Here is a 13,622-nt window from a genome sequence, read left to right as displayed (position 1 = left end):
TTGAGTGAAACTGAAATAATTTTACTTTTAAGCGATAAGTTAGTATCGATCGTTCGTATTCTTTCTAGAACATACCGGACGACCCATAAATATTTAAAATTAATATATGTTTGTATGTATATATCATACAATAAAGATCTTAAAAAAGATCTAGGCTTAAAATCCATGTACGAATGAAATTTCAGGATGGTTATGAATGTCTTCAGCAATTGTACAAAGGGACTCAAAATATATATAGTAGTTAACTTTTAGTGGACATTTCTTGTCACACACAGTAGAAGCACTTGCAAAAATATCGTTTGCCAAAATGGTTCGATGCAATCGGTGCCAATACAGTGGAATATGCATATTAAAAAGTTACTGCATTGGCAAACCTTTATCTGTTTCTTACTATATTGGTAAAAAAATACAGCAAATAGTCTGTTTCCACCCCTAATCATGGCATTGGCCAAACGATCAAGATTAGTAGAGCGAAGGTCTTTCCTTGACTATAATAATATATAAAAGCGAACATAGCATAGTCAACACTTCGTTTCCGACTTGGAACATACGTTCCAAATAATTCCTCCGAACTATAATACATCGAATATCGACCGAGAACCACTTCACGTCAGACCAGTCCATAATCAATTTGATCTACAGAGTAAAATCTTGTTCCCTATAATGTCCGTTTACGACCGAGTAGATAAAATATCAAAATATACTCATTATATCACAATTTTTACTTAAATTTTAATACTGCTGCAAATTTTGTACCTAAAAAATCTTTTCATATTAATTTGGCGCATGCTTTAAATTTTTTACGTGTACCTTTACCTGAAATAAAACACGATTAATAAGTTTTATTTTAAAGAAAAGTTAAACAAAATGATTTTTTGTAAGGTTTTTGCTTGTTTACCTATTTATAAAAATAGTGTTAGGTAAAATTACTATGTATACTGTTTCATGGCAAAGCTGATAAAATAGATAAGATATAAACAGATCGCTACCTTAGTCTAAAACGTCTTATCGACTGAATAAATTAAAAAACTCATATTACGATAATTTCTTTTATGACTAGAACTAGAAAAATAATTAATTAATTAAGCGGCGAGTGTGTCGCAGCAGCAATTAGGTCAAGTGTGTTGTGCAGATGAATTTGTAACCAAGTTTAATCCGTACTCTGCTAATTATTATTTGGCATTGAAGTGTGAAATATCACCGACCATTCAGCTTCAGTTTTCTAGAACATTTCCGAGCAATGTTTGGTAAATATGGGTATAAAAATAAAAAATAATATACACAACACGACTAGCTAAGTTTTAAGAATGAGCATTATAATTAATGTTATCTGTCCTTCTTTATGGAGTAGAAGCGTGGACGCTCAAGATAAGAAAATCAAACGTTTAGAAGCCTTCAAACTGTGGAATTATTGACGCATGAAAAAATGTGAAGTCATGCTGCGGATGAAAAAATATTGAGAGTTAATACAAACAATATAAAGCAGAAAACTCTTACGTAGGTCATGTGATGCATCATCCCCAAAAATATCAACTCTTGCACATTATAATAAAATAAGAAGATGCGGAAATATATATGTTTTTATAGATAAATAACAATTTATCTTGAAATAAAATAATCTGATGAAGCAGTCTCCCGGGTGACCCATTATAAGCGAAACTATTATGGTCGCTTCCCGATGTTTATAAGTGATACGATTAACGATATTCGTTATGTAAAACAATGCGTATTGCTTTCTAGGCGCATGTAGAAGATCATGAATATATTATATAAGTATTTAGCAAACGATTACGTAGTTTTACCTGTGGTGATTTAACCGCTACTTAGCGTTCTAAATATGACGATTTCACTTATGTTTTTGCTTGATTTATTGCACAATTATATTATGTATATATGCCAATTTTGTAGGATTTCTTACACAAAATAATGATGAATCTGTTTTCAATTTGCCATACAGTGTTGTTTAATATTTTTTCAATGTACCATAATTTGCTCCTCTCTCCATTATACGTGAAAGATAGATGGAAAAAATGCAATAATTAAATATAATCTCGCTATTAATTATGTTTTTCTATTAGAATAGTGAAAAATGTCTATGTTTTATATTTATAATAATATGTATTTTTAACGCAAACATTTTTATTTTTATTATATTTTTTAATACCAAATATATTTATCAATATATCACATTTTAAACACTTACCTTTTTACATTTACCTTTTTACATTTTATGAAGAAATAAATTATTTTTTATAATATGTCGCTCATATTTAATCATACAACAACTATTATAATTAATAGTCGCTGTATGAAACAACAAAAAAGTAAACAAGTTAAAACACTTAATTTAATAATTTAAAAAATACTCATGGCCTCGAATGAAATAATCAAGACCCTCGGACTGAAAGACGATTCAATTTATACTATTGCAAGGCATCTACGACAAATCCTCGTTAGACACCGCCACCCAACATCCGCATTTTTATCATATACCGTGTACTCTTGCTTATCAAGATTTGGATTATATAGTTTACGGATCATCCGTACTTAAAATAAATTTGGTATTTTTTAATTAATTTTATTTTTATAAATAATAATGCACTAACTTATGTTGAAATGTTATAAATTAGTGCATTTTATCACGAGATACACGACTACATTGACCAAAGAGGTATATATATCTTATAAAAATTCGTACTGATATTCGTTAACTATTGAGAGATTTTCAAAAGCAAACAAGAATCACAGATTTTCTTATGAAATATTAATAATAATAATCTGTATTATAAATATGTTATAACCAGATAAAAATTGACAGTTACAATTTTAGCGCCTGTCCTCCCGGGGTGCGCTATTGTGGCGGAAGCCAGGAATAAGTGAGGCGTAGATGCTCCAGAAATAATACGACGATGTGTCGTTGTGATGACTCGTTAATAACATATATTTATTTTAATCGCTCCATATTTATACTAAATATTTAATACGATACACGTGTATTAATTACAATCACTTATTAATGAGCAACACGGGTAAATATTAATTATATATAATTTAATAAATTTCTAACGTTTGTCTATTCAAAATAAATTCATTGTTGCTAAAAAGAATATGCAATTTATTGGTTCCAACAAAATTTTTATATGCAATTTCTTAAAAAAAATTAAAAGCAATTGTTTTAATTTAAACGTTTATTTTATTTTTTATTATATATTTAATATTCAATATGTTATATTTAACAATAATTGAAATTTTAACATAAATATTTATCAATGGCCTAAAAAAAAAGTGCTTAAACCAAAATCAGCGTGTCAAGTCAAGTTGTATCTCTCAAATTTCGTTTTGTACCGTTTTAGTAACAAAATTACTCTTAAATCATACTATAATTACGAAAAATACGCATTTTGAACTATATTAGGTGATTTACGTACGTTAATTCCGATTTAAATCGAATTTAAATAACATAACCTCAAATCCATCTGTTGATTTTTCTGAATATATTTTTAGAATTTTTAAATTATGGCTATATTTTCCCGGTATATATAAAATTCCAAAGTATTAAAAATTCGACTACAATGTTTAATTGAAATCTATTAATAGTATAAAACATAATTGATTCGTGTTTTAAATATTATCAGATTTCGTTAAACCCTCTGAAAGCTGACAAAAAATCTTTATATCCATTAAAATTGCAATCTCTCATAACAAAATGCGCCAAACGCGTAATTATCAGTGGAAAATAACCAAAGGTCACCAATGTCATGATAAACCGTTAATTATCGACTATTGTGTTTGACTATTTTTGTATAAATTATGTGTTTTTATCAAAATGACTTATCTGTTTACGTATTGTTTCTTTAGTCGATGATCATCGCTTAACTAGAACAAATAAGAAAAGTACTCAACATGTTCAAAGTAAATATTGCCTCGGTATTGAATGTTAATTGCCTACTTTATTCAATAACTTTGCTGTCGAATTCCAGGGTATAGTCACATTAGTAACGGGAGGAGCGTCTGGCTTGGGGAGAGCAACCGCTGCTAGATTGCTCAAGGACGGCAGCAAAGTTGTCATCTGCGATCTGCCAGCATCCAACATCGATGATATTCAGAAAGAGTTTGGTGATGCTGTTCTCTTCGCTCCAGCCGATGTAAGTATTTCATTCTATTGCACACCTGAAGGGCTGTCAATGTATGTTGAATTACAGGCTGAATTTCTGTCTTGATTGGATAAACTTAATTCCTTATACAGGCGGCCTTCGACTTTCGCACATAATTGGTTCCTGAAAATGTGTGCGAATGTTGAATGTTCGAAAGTGAGGGAAGTAAAAAAAAATTGAAATTGCGTGTATTTTAAAATATTTATTTATCATGTAAATATAAGATGTTTAAGAGACATGTTTAAGTGGGGTTTGCGGGTGTTTTCTTTGAAAAGTTATCAAGAGTTAACTGTTTTTCACTATTCTTTTTCTTATCTTCATATATTATTTTATAATATGCTATGTCTTTATTGATCGCCCTAAGCACTTGAGATATGCGTTCTCCATTGGGCTCACAATCTTCCATAATATTAAAAAAATTGTCAAGATGCGTGAAGACTTCATTCATATTTTTCATTGTTATTTCCCAAAATAAACCTGTCTCATCTACATTAAATATTTGGCTAGAGGAATATTCTCCATCTTCAATAATTTTGGATAATTAGGAAATAAATTCTTTTGCAGCATCTTTATCCGCATCAGCCGATTCTCCAGTAAATTTAACATTATGAAAAGAATACCTCATTTTAAAATTGTAAAACCAACCATTACTTGCTTGAAAAACCATGTTAAAATCTTTCTTTTAATCTTTACTTCCAATCTTTGTGCAAACTAAGAGCTTTTGCTTGAATAATTGAAATACTCAGAGGGACATCTTTTTGATGTTGGTCATCGATCCATGATGACAAAGATTTTTCCATTTCATCCATGTTTTTTTTGCCGTGTTTTTTTTTGCAACATATCTTTAAAAATTGTGGAAATATATCTTTAATATTAACAGTTTTGAACGTATTCCTTAATTATATTTTTATTTTGGAAAATTGAACATATAGACCTGTTTGTATCATACGAACGTCCGATTGAAGCAAAAGATTCACCGCTATCAGAACGTCTAATAATTTCCATCTTTGTCTCGAATCGTGTGAAGCTTAGGAGTCCTTGATTTCTATTTGTTCGTATCAACACTGATGTTTTTCCGATTCTAGCTCATGTTTATATTTTTTTTTAAAAAAAATTTAAATTAAAGAAAATGTTTTTTTTTAAATGTGCGAATTGTGCGAAAGATGAACGTTCGAAAGTCGAATTATATCGTTATATTCGAAATCCCATTTATCGATGCACTCCAACAAAGTGTCATCAGTGTCTAATGGGACTGATAATATCTTCTTCATTATTCTCTTTCATTACTAGTTGAATGAGATTGAAAATAATATCCGCATCACTCATTATTTGAAAACCTGGATCACATGAATCATATTTCAATCACTTCTCAATATTTTCTCTATCAACATTAGCTCACGTAGTTAAGATATTTCACTTGTTTCAGGATCGATAGAATCCAAAAAAATCACTTTCTACATTTGGTAGAATTTTCCTCTACGATCGAAAACAATAAGCTAAGGAGGCAACCAACAGGGTTCGCAAACATACGAACGAATATAAACCTACCCAAACAATTTTTAAAACTTAACAAATTAAATGATTTTTTTCATAGAAATCGGTCTCGGCACAGGGTTGCTAATCCCTGCGATAGATATATTAAAACAATAGTAATAAGTTTTACACAGGAAGCTAATTAATTTGTTTGTCTCCACAGTTTATTTGCAATCATTTTTCCAATATGAACAGCCTTTTAGTTGACTAAAGATGTTCAATGGAGAATTAAAATATATCATATCCCAGGTTTCGTCAGAAAAAGACATGGAAGGTGTGATCGCTTCAATTCGAGAGAAGTATGGCCGACTAGACGTGGCTGTGAATTGCGCAGGTATCGCAACAGCTCAAAGGGTGTACCACTTCGGCAGGAGCAAACCTCACAGTTTGGAAGAATACAGCAAAGTCATCAAGGTATTATTTTATTACCGTAAATCTTATACAATGGCATTACCATCTACCGTTTGCATTCCAGGTGAACGTAGTGGGCACCTTTAACGTGGTCCGCCTAGCTGTTGGGCTAATGGGGGAGAACGCACCAGATGCTGATGGACAACGAGGAGTGGTGGTCAACACGGCCAGCGTGGCCGCATATGATGGTCAAATCGGACAGTGTGCTTATGCCGCATCCAAGGCGGCTATCGTTGGAATGACTTTGCCGCTTGCCAGGGACCTCAGCACCCACGGAATAAGGGTTGTCACTATCGCCCCCGGTGCGTATCCAAATTAATGCTATAGATATAAAGCTTTAAATATCTAATAGTGCAGTAATTCCCAACCATCATACAGAATAAACAAAAAGGATAATGAAAGCACAAACGTTGCTAATTATTATATCAAAGTATTGGAAATATTTACATATAAAGAATAGAATCTAAGTTCATTCCCAAAATAAATCTCATTTCTGATGAATCTGTCAAATTTCTAAATGTCCACAATTCGAGAATATAGCTCTGGGTGAAAGACTGATAAGTGTTCATTCTGCTCTTCACAATTCTAGATATCTCTCGATTAAGAATATCTAGCTATGAGTTATAAAGCTATCAAATTCTTGGTAGTTTTTTCAACTTCATATTTGTGTGAAAAGACTTTTTCATCTGTGTCAATAATGTCACCAGAGGAATCGATTGGGTGTTAGTTCAGCGCTTCGTCTCTCAGAAACAACGCTGCAACCATGTATACCAAATTTGCTTACAAAAAAGCAGTAGTAGATGTCGCACTAACAAAAAATTTTAATTTTATAGCATTTAAATAAAATTCTATCTAACATTGATTTTTATTTTGGGTTGATACCGGTCCGCGAAATATTTTTCCCATTTTCGCCGGGCCGCGGATGTAAAAAGGTTGAAGAGTACTGATATATACCATTCTATTAACAAAATTCTATAAATACAATATAATCACTGAAATCGTTTACTAGGAATTCAAACTAATTTTTAAAACATATTGCCGACCTTTACCCTTCATTTTCGTTAAAAACAGGTTTTGACAAAGGCATGGTGTAGAAAGGGTTAATTGACCAGGCAGTTTCATATTTATTATATACTTTTCTATCTCAATGCAAATCTTCGCATTTTTTTCTGGTTTCACGTGGCAAACAATTAATAAAATATTTTATCTCAGATTACTATTGTTAAAATACCGTTTTTCGCACATTTTGTACTATTATTGTTATACTATGAGGGGTGGAATATATGTTAATGGTTAGCAAAAAAGTTAGAAACCACTGCTCTAGTGTATTAACTATATTCCCAATTTAATGAACACAAAAAATCATTACATTCTTTTTATAAGTTGAAACCAAAGGTTATCGGTGTAAGAAATGTATGTTTAAGAAATAAGTTTCAAACAAGGAGATCGATGTTATTATTTTTTAATCCAAGTTCAAAACTAACAAATAATGTTGATAATAATATGAATTAAATTTAGTTTCAACCTAAAATAAAGAATAATTACGTTTATAACATTTTACATGCCAAGTAAAACTAAAATAGCTTAAAACAAACCAGGATCTATAAAAAAAATACTTTAATATATATTTTATATTCAATTATTTTAAGGTTTGTTCGACACACCAATGATGAAGAAGCTGCCCGAGAAAGCAAGAAAAGAGCTGGCTGCTACTGTTCCTTTCCCGCACCGACTGGGAAATCCTGAAGAGTACGCTCAACTGGTCACCAGCATCATTAGCAACCCGCTGCTCAACGGTGAAACTATCAGGCTCGACGGAGCGCTCAGGATGCAACCCTGAAAGCTGTGATGTCTCATACCTCTTTCAACTTGCTCATTCCGTTAAATAGGTGTTACTATTTTTGTAGATTTTATAAAATAAATGTTTTTGTTTATATCTTCTTTCTTTATTTTTTTATAATTATTCTCAAAATGGTGAATTATAATTGAGATAAAAGGTATTTTTACATTTTTTTCTACATATTTTATTGATATTCACCGGTTAGGTTAATTTAGTTAACTGTTTAAGACTTGTATTTTTCGCAGGGCTGTGGAGTCGTTAAAAAAAAACACGACTCCGATTCCGATTTTCACCAATAACACGACTCCACTCCGACTCCGACTCCAACTCCGACTCCGACTCAAAAAAGTTTAATTTTATCAGGTATTTTTGGTGTTCTTCTACACGTTTTATATGCATACGCTATACACATTCATTATTACGGATTTAAAATTTCATAATTTAAAAAAATGCATTTTATATAAAAAATGGTCGGGGTCGCTCATATTTCACGACTCCGACTCCAACTCCGGCCAAAACACCACGACTCCACGACTCCAACTCCGACTCCGACTCCACAGCCCTGATTTTTCGGGTCAGAATTAATATTAAATGGTTTGAATTTAAATCCAATTAGTCAGAATTTATAATAAATGGTAAGAATTATTTTAACATATGGTCAGAATCATTTATTTAGTGAGCATATTATTATCGTATAATATTATTATGGATGAGTGAGACCCATCCCCCGCAGTACTACATATTTTATTGGAGTTTCATTAGTATTTTCTCGGTGAGAGGTGCTCTCATTGGCTGGCCTGCTTTGCTTTGCACTGCATGCATTACGTATTATCCTTGTCACAACATCACCCCCTTGATTTTCGAGCGATGTATATGTTGTCTCATTCGCAGCCTTGGCCCTCGGTTCCCTTCAGGGCCGAGCCCTGCTTGCGTTACTCTGCTATGCTTTGTTCGTCATAAGTAGTGCCTCGCTCTTCCAAGCTATAATCGGTGAACTCCAGCGTGTGGTCGACTGGCACCGAGACTAAACTGACAAGGATAAAATATTCTTTACAGGAACTTAAAGAAGCTTCTTCATACTTGTCTTGCGCGCGACCGTGCCAGTGCAATCGGTGCTGTCGCCGTCACCGTATAGTGAATATCAGATTACTTTCCGACGACATTTTTGTTATCACAACCGGCCAGTATTTCCCCCTCCACAAAATTATCTAGCTGAACACGTTTCAAAATCATCAACATTATTTTCAAAGTCTTTTTGAGTAAAGTCTTGGATTATTTTTCGACGATATTTTTGTTATCGCCGCTGTGGTTTTTATAAGGTATTGATTTACTCTTTTATATATTGATTTGATCTTCCAATTTGCTTAACAGTAAATTGAACGAATTTTCCAACATTCTGAAGTACTCCCCTTCTATTTATTTGCTTTTCCATGCCTGATAAGCCCACGGCCTTTTATAAAATATTATCATTTTGAGTTTTTTCGTGTTTTTTTTTGTTCTAAAATATATTAAATATTTTTAATCATTTTTATATTTTTGTAGAGCCGTAATTAAAAAAAAATCAATTTGGGTATTTAATAGTTTTAATCTAATAAATAAAGATTTTGGTGGGGCCCGAATGGGATTACTAGTCATGAAATCCACGGGACTTTTTTGAAATCTGAAGTTTGTTGCTGTTAACTGTCAGATTTTTATCAGGCTTAATAAAAAGTATAGTATGGTTATTCTAACAAAATTATTGTTGACGTTCTAGGATCACATGTTTATTTGTAATTTATTTCGTCTTGACAATTTCACTTAACCTCAATACATCAAAATAGTTATCACATATGTGATTTGACATTTATAAGTATACACAGCAAATAAAAGCTATCATTAAAAGTACCACAAATGTATGATTACTCTAGTATTAACTAATATTCATTAGAAATATAAAAAGCCAATATTCACAGATTACTTTTGATTATCCTCCATAAAATATCAGTATCACTTTTTAGAAAGTTACGTTGTTTTGTATATTACACATATAATGCTTCCTTACCGTTTACAGTTAATTTTCATAAGCAATGAGAGATATGTATGTATTACAAACAATACTAATATGACATATTGCCTCAACCTAACCGTCGAAGAATAGTTGCCTTTCAATTAAGGTAACTTTTATTGTATTTTTTTTCTTCAATTGTCACTTTTAAATTACGTTTATGGATTATGTAAGTATATGCATAGTGTTTAATGTTTAACTATTGTATATACAATAGTTCTTACTGTTTACTATTATTTTTCAGAAGCAATGACTTGATTGACGCATATACGGCGATTATTTTACCCCAGCAAACTGAATACCAACATGTTCAGCTAAAGAATCACATATGTTGCAATAATTGACGTTAACTTAAAATTCAAACACATGTATGTATTACATTTCTTTGTTTGTACCTTATTATTTATGTAAAATATCATATAAAAGTATATTTTTTTTTTGTTCGCTTATAACATTCAAATTGAATTTATTAATTGTAAGCAGGGCTGTGGAGTCGTTAAAAAAAAACACGACTCCAATTCCGATATTTACCAACACGACTCCACTCCGACTCCGACTCAAAAAAGTTTAATTTTACCAGGTATTTTTGGTGTTTTTCTACACGTTTAATATTCATACGCTATACACATTCATTATTACGCAATTAAAATTCATAAATTTCATAATTTAAAAAAATGCTCGGAGTCGCTCATTTTTCACGACTCCGACTCCAACTCCGGCCAAAACACCACGACTCCAACTCCGACTCCACAGCCCTTATTGTAAGTAAGAATATTGTGCACAGCTTACAACTTTTTACGTTCTTAGTTCTTATTGTTCTTAATTATTTTTTCAGAAGCAATGAGAGAACGATGAGATAATTTATTTGGCAAACGTGTGAATGTTACTATGGAACTCTGGAAAGAAAAGTGATTATTTCTCTTGAGAAAATATGATGCTAATTTACTTAGCTAAACAAATGCATACTTTGCAATTATAGAAAAATATTAGGTTTTCAACCGCCGAGCCCGGGGTTGAACGAATACAGGGGTAAAGCTAAATTAAATCACCTCTGTTATCAGTTGTTATTTTTTATATTTTAATGCTCCTTTTTTCATATGCCTCTTTGCATATACATACATGTCGTTAAATAATGAATATCATCATAGATTGATTTAGTATCCGTTGAGGAAGTTCTCACGTTTTACCACTAGATGGGACTACAATATTATCAAAACCCTTTAATCAGTATTGCTATAGTAAAAACAATCTTAAAGATAACCCTGACCTCGCCCTACAGTGTAAAAAACACAGGAAGATGGTCCGAGGAAAGCCTGGATGCATTGCATATCTGAGATCTACCCTTAACTAATGTGTCTAGATTTTAAAAATATCAAAAAAACACTAAAAAACGGTTATCTCGGAAATTTTTGTTTGAAGAAGTTGTCTGGTCACCTTACCTCCTAACGCAATATCTAAAATTGAAGACAATGTGCGGATGCTATGGTAATGCGTTGGTCATTTTGTCAATCTATTTATTATCTACAGAGAATTTATAATAGAACGGGCATTGGATATTGATTGAAGGAAAAAGACTGTCGAACTTGCGATACGCCGAAGACACCACATTAATAACGAGATCTACCCATCGAAAAAAATTACCACATACTCCTGAATGCACACACACATAAATTGATTAAAAAAAGTCAAATTTATCTAAAATATTTGCTGTCTACTCTTCTACGAGTATCTGAATGCATGGCTGCTTTCAATTTCTCGTTTGTGATGTTTACAATCTTGTAATTATCTACGGTGTAGGAGCATAAATGACTTACCGGAATAATTGACATATCTTTAAGGGACACCTGGGAGCTCTCTCCTCTCATCGGAGAGAGCTATGCTGTAGAAACAATAAATTAAAAAGGCATAAGGTAGAATAAAGGCAGAGTTGTTGAAACAAATAAAACAAACATTTTTTCAGAATGCGGAGCGCGACTGCCCGCATACTTTCCCTCCCCCCACTTCCCCTATCCAACCTACTTCTCCAAAAAGGATAATGATGCCGGAGACCATCAGTCGCTAAATTGCGTCGGTCTACCCGCCCAGGTTGTCTCTCGTGACGACCTAGGAAGGAGGTCTGGTCAAGCGTCTGTATGCGCAGTATGTAGGCGCGAAAGCCAGGCTAGGTAAATCTGGTCGCTCATGGGCTGAGACTCTTGAGCCTAATGCGACCGTGGGAGGAGGGCGTGGGCCCGAGAAGCTTCCACATATATATTAACTAATATCTCAAAATATATTAAAAAGGTTAGGTTATATCCAGTTATCTAAATTTTAAGAATACTTTACTCAAGTTTAAAATATCGTATGAAATAAAAGACAAATATTTTATTTTTTTTACTGAATACTATATTTAATCAAACAAAATACAGTATAAATAATATGAAAGAAAAAGCAAAAATGAACATTAATAAAATACAAAACTAGTATATAAAAATACAATTCGTCAATTTTCAAGGAGCATGACTATGTTCGATATTCGTAATTGTAATTATTGGAAGGATCTCTTTAGGCACAATAGCGTTGATTAGTTTGTGATTATATTCATATGCTTCTAGCCTCATGTTGTAATGGACGTTCTCGTGAGATGGTTCTTGCCTTGGCGTTGTAGTCAGATTATAAATCTTGAATTGGAGGTTGAATAGACCTTTAATCCAAAGTTCTTTGGCGGTATACATAAATAAATCATACTCGTCTTCCTTGACATCAACTACTCCCAGGTACATATATTGTATTAACTTTTTTAATACGTCGTAAGTAACGCCATTCAAATACACTACAGGATATGGTGCTTGATATCTGAACATATCCATGAAATACTGCGAATGAATGGACAGTACCAATACGTGAGCGAACAGCATTCTTCCTTCTGCTACCAAAGTAACGTCGAATAACTCCTCGCGAAATAGCAGCTCGGAGATACCAGCAGACACGCATGGGGAGAAATTATCACATCGTAAACGGTATGATACGTTCGACGCCATCCTGACAGGCTGTGGTTTCCACGTGTTGTAGAGGCGGTGGTGATGAGGAGGTAGTATCGCTGTTATCCCCAGCAATTAACTGGCAAGACTTGTTGAAATTAAAATTGAAAAAAACATCGTATATTGACATTTTTCCTTAACTCTGAAGCACGGAATTATATGTTAGAATTATAAAATTTCCCAAAGCAATTATTTGGGAAGTAAAATTATTTATAAAAAAAATAATTTACCCTCTAGGTGCCCTTATAATGAAAATGCTGTAGTTTAATCTTGTCTTTTTTATGGGATGTAGTGGCTTAAATCGGTGTTCTTCAGCCTGGTGGTCCATGGACCGCCACCGGTTCGCAAGAAATTATTGCCCGATTTGGGGATACGAAATTCGGGAAATCTCCTACTGGTGCGACACAGCCCTACCAAAAACCGAATGTTAGAATTGCGAAAAATTTCTTGTCGACGACGTTTATTTTATCGCGCTCGTGTTTTTACAAGCTTTATTTTAAATATTGTGTTGTCTAATTTTAAAGAGTGAGTGATTTTTTTATTAAAATTATAATCCCCACAATATGGATAAAAAAAGACAATCAGCAAAACCTATTAAAATTTTTTAGTAGTGGCAAGGA

The 13,622-nt window shown here is 32.6% G+C and overlaps 1 protein-coding gene and 1 long non-coding RNA gene across 4 annotated transcripts; both read left to right on the top strand.

Annotated features, from left to right (window-relative positions):
* The first annotated feature begins 3,287 nt into the window (after nt 1-3,287).
* scu (hydroxysteroid 17-beta dehydrogenase 10) lies at nt 3,288-8,034 on the top strand. 2 transcript variants are annotated; one of them, XM_088188505.1, is made up of 6 exons: nt 3,288-3,415; nt 3,859-3,912; nt 3,981-4,145; nt 5,937-6,101; nt 6,163-6,400; nt 7,748-8,034. In XM_088188505.1, exons 2-6 carry the CDS (start codon nt 3,904-3,906, stop codon nt 7,936-7,938), a joined length of 768 nt encoding a protein of 255 aa, XP_088044631.1. In that variant the 5' UTR covers nt 3,288-3,415; nt 3,859-3,903; the 3' UTR covers nt 7,939-8,034. The 2 variants fall into 2 exon arrangements, with proteins under 2 accessions (XP_088044631.1, XP_088044630.1); XM_088188504.1 differs by having other exon boundaries at nt 3,288-3,424.
* A 1,516-nt stretch (nt 8,035-9,550) lies between these two features.
* Nucleotides 9,551-11,931, top strand: LOC148234023 (uncharacterized). Of its 2 annotated transcripts, none has more exons than XR_015809968.1 (4): nt 9,551-9,648; nt 9,989-10,151; nt 10,227-10,350; nt 10,818-11,931. It is a non-coding gene; the product is annotated as an uncharacterized LOC148234023 (long non-coding RNA). The 2 variants fall into 2 exon arrangements; XR_015809967.1 differs by lacking the exon at nt 9,551-9,648 and adding an exon at nt 9,720-9,830.
* The last annotated feature ends 1,691 nt before the right edge of the window (nt 11,932-13,622 follow it).

Source organism: Plectrocnemia conspersa, unplaced genomic scaffold (genome assembly GCF_051122295.1).
Source record: "Plectrocnemia conspersa isolate PC_06_02 unplaced genomic scaffold, ASM5112229v1 ptg000006l, whole genome shotgun sequence".
NCBI classification, from domain to species: Eukaryota; Metazoa; Arthropoda; class Insecta; order Trichoptera; family Polycentropodidae; genus Plectrocnemia; species Plectrocnemia conspersa.
This window is presented reverse-complemented; position numbering and strand designations above follow the sequence as displayed.

Excerpts from the sequence above, each read along its gene's own strand:
- scu (XM_088188505.1), top strand. Across the intron at positions 4,146-5,936 it reads TTCTCTTCGCTCCAGCCGAT|GTTTCGTCAGAAAAAGACAT; the intron begins GTAAGTATTTCA and ends ATCATATCCCAG. Across the intron at positions 6,102-6,162 it reads AATACAGCAAAGTCATCAAG|GTGAACGTAGTGGGCACCTT; the intron begins GTATTATTTTAT and ends TTTGCATTCCAG.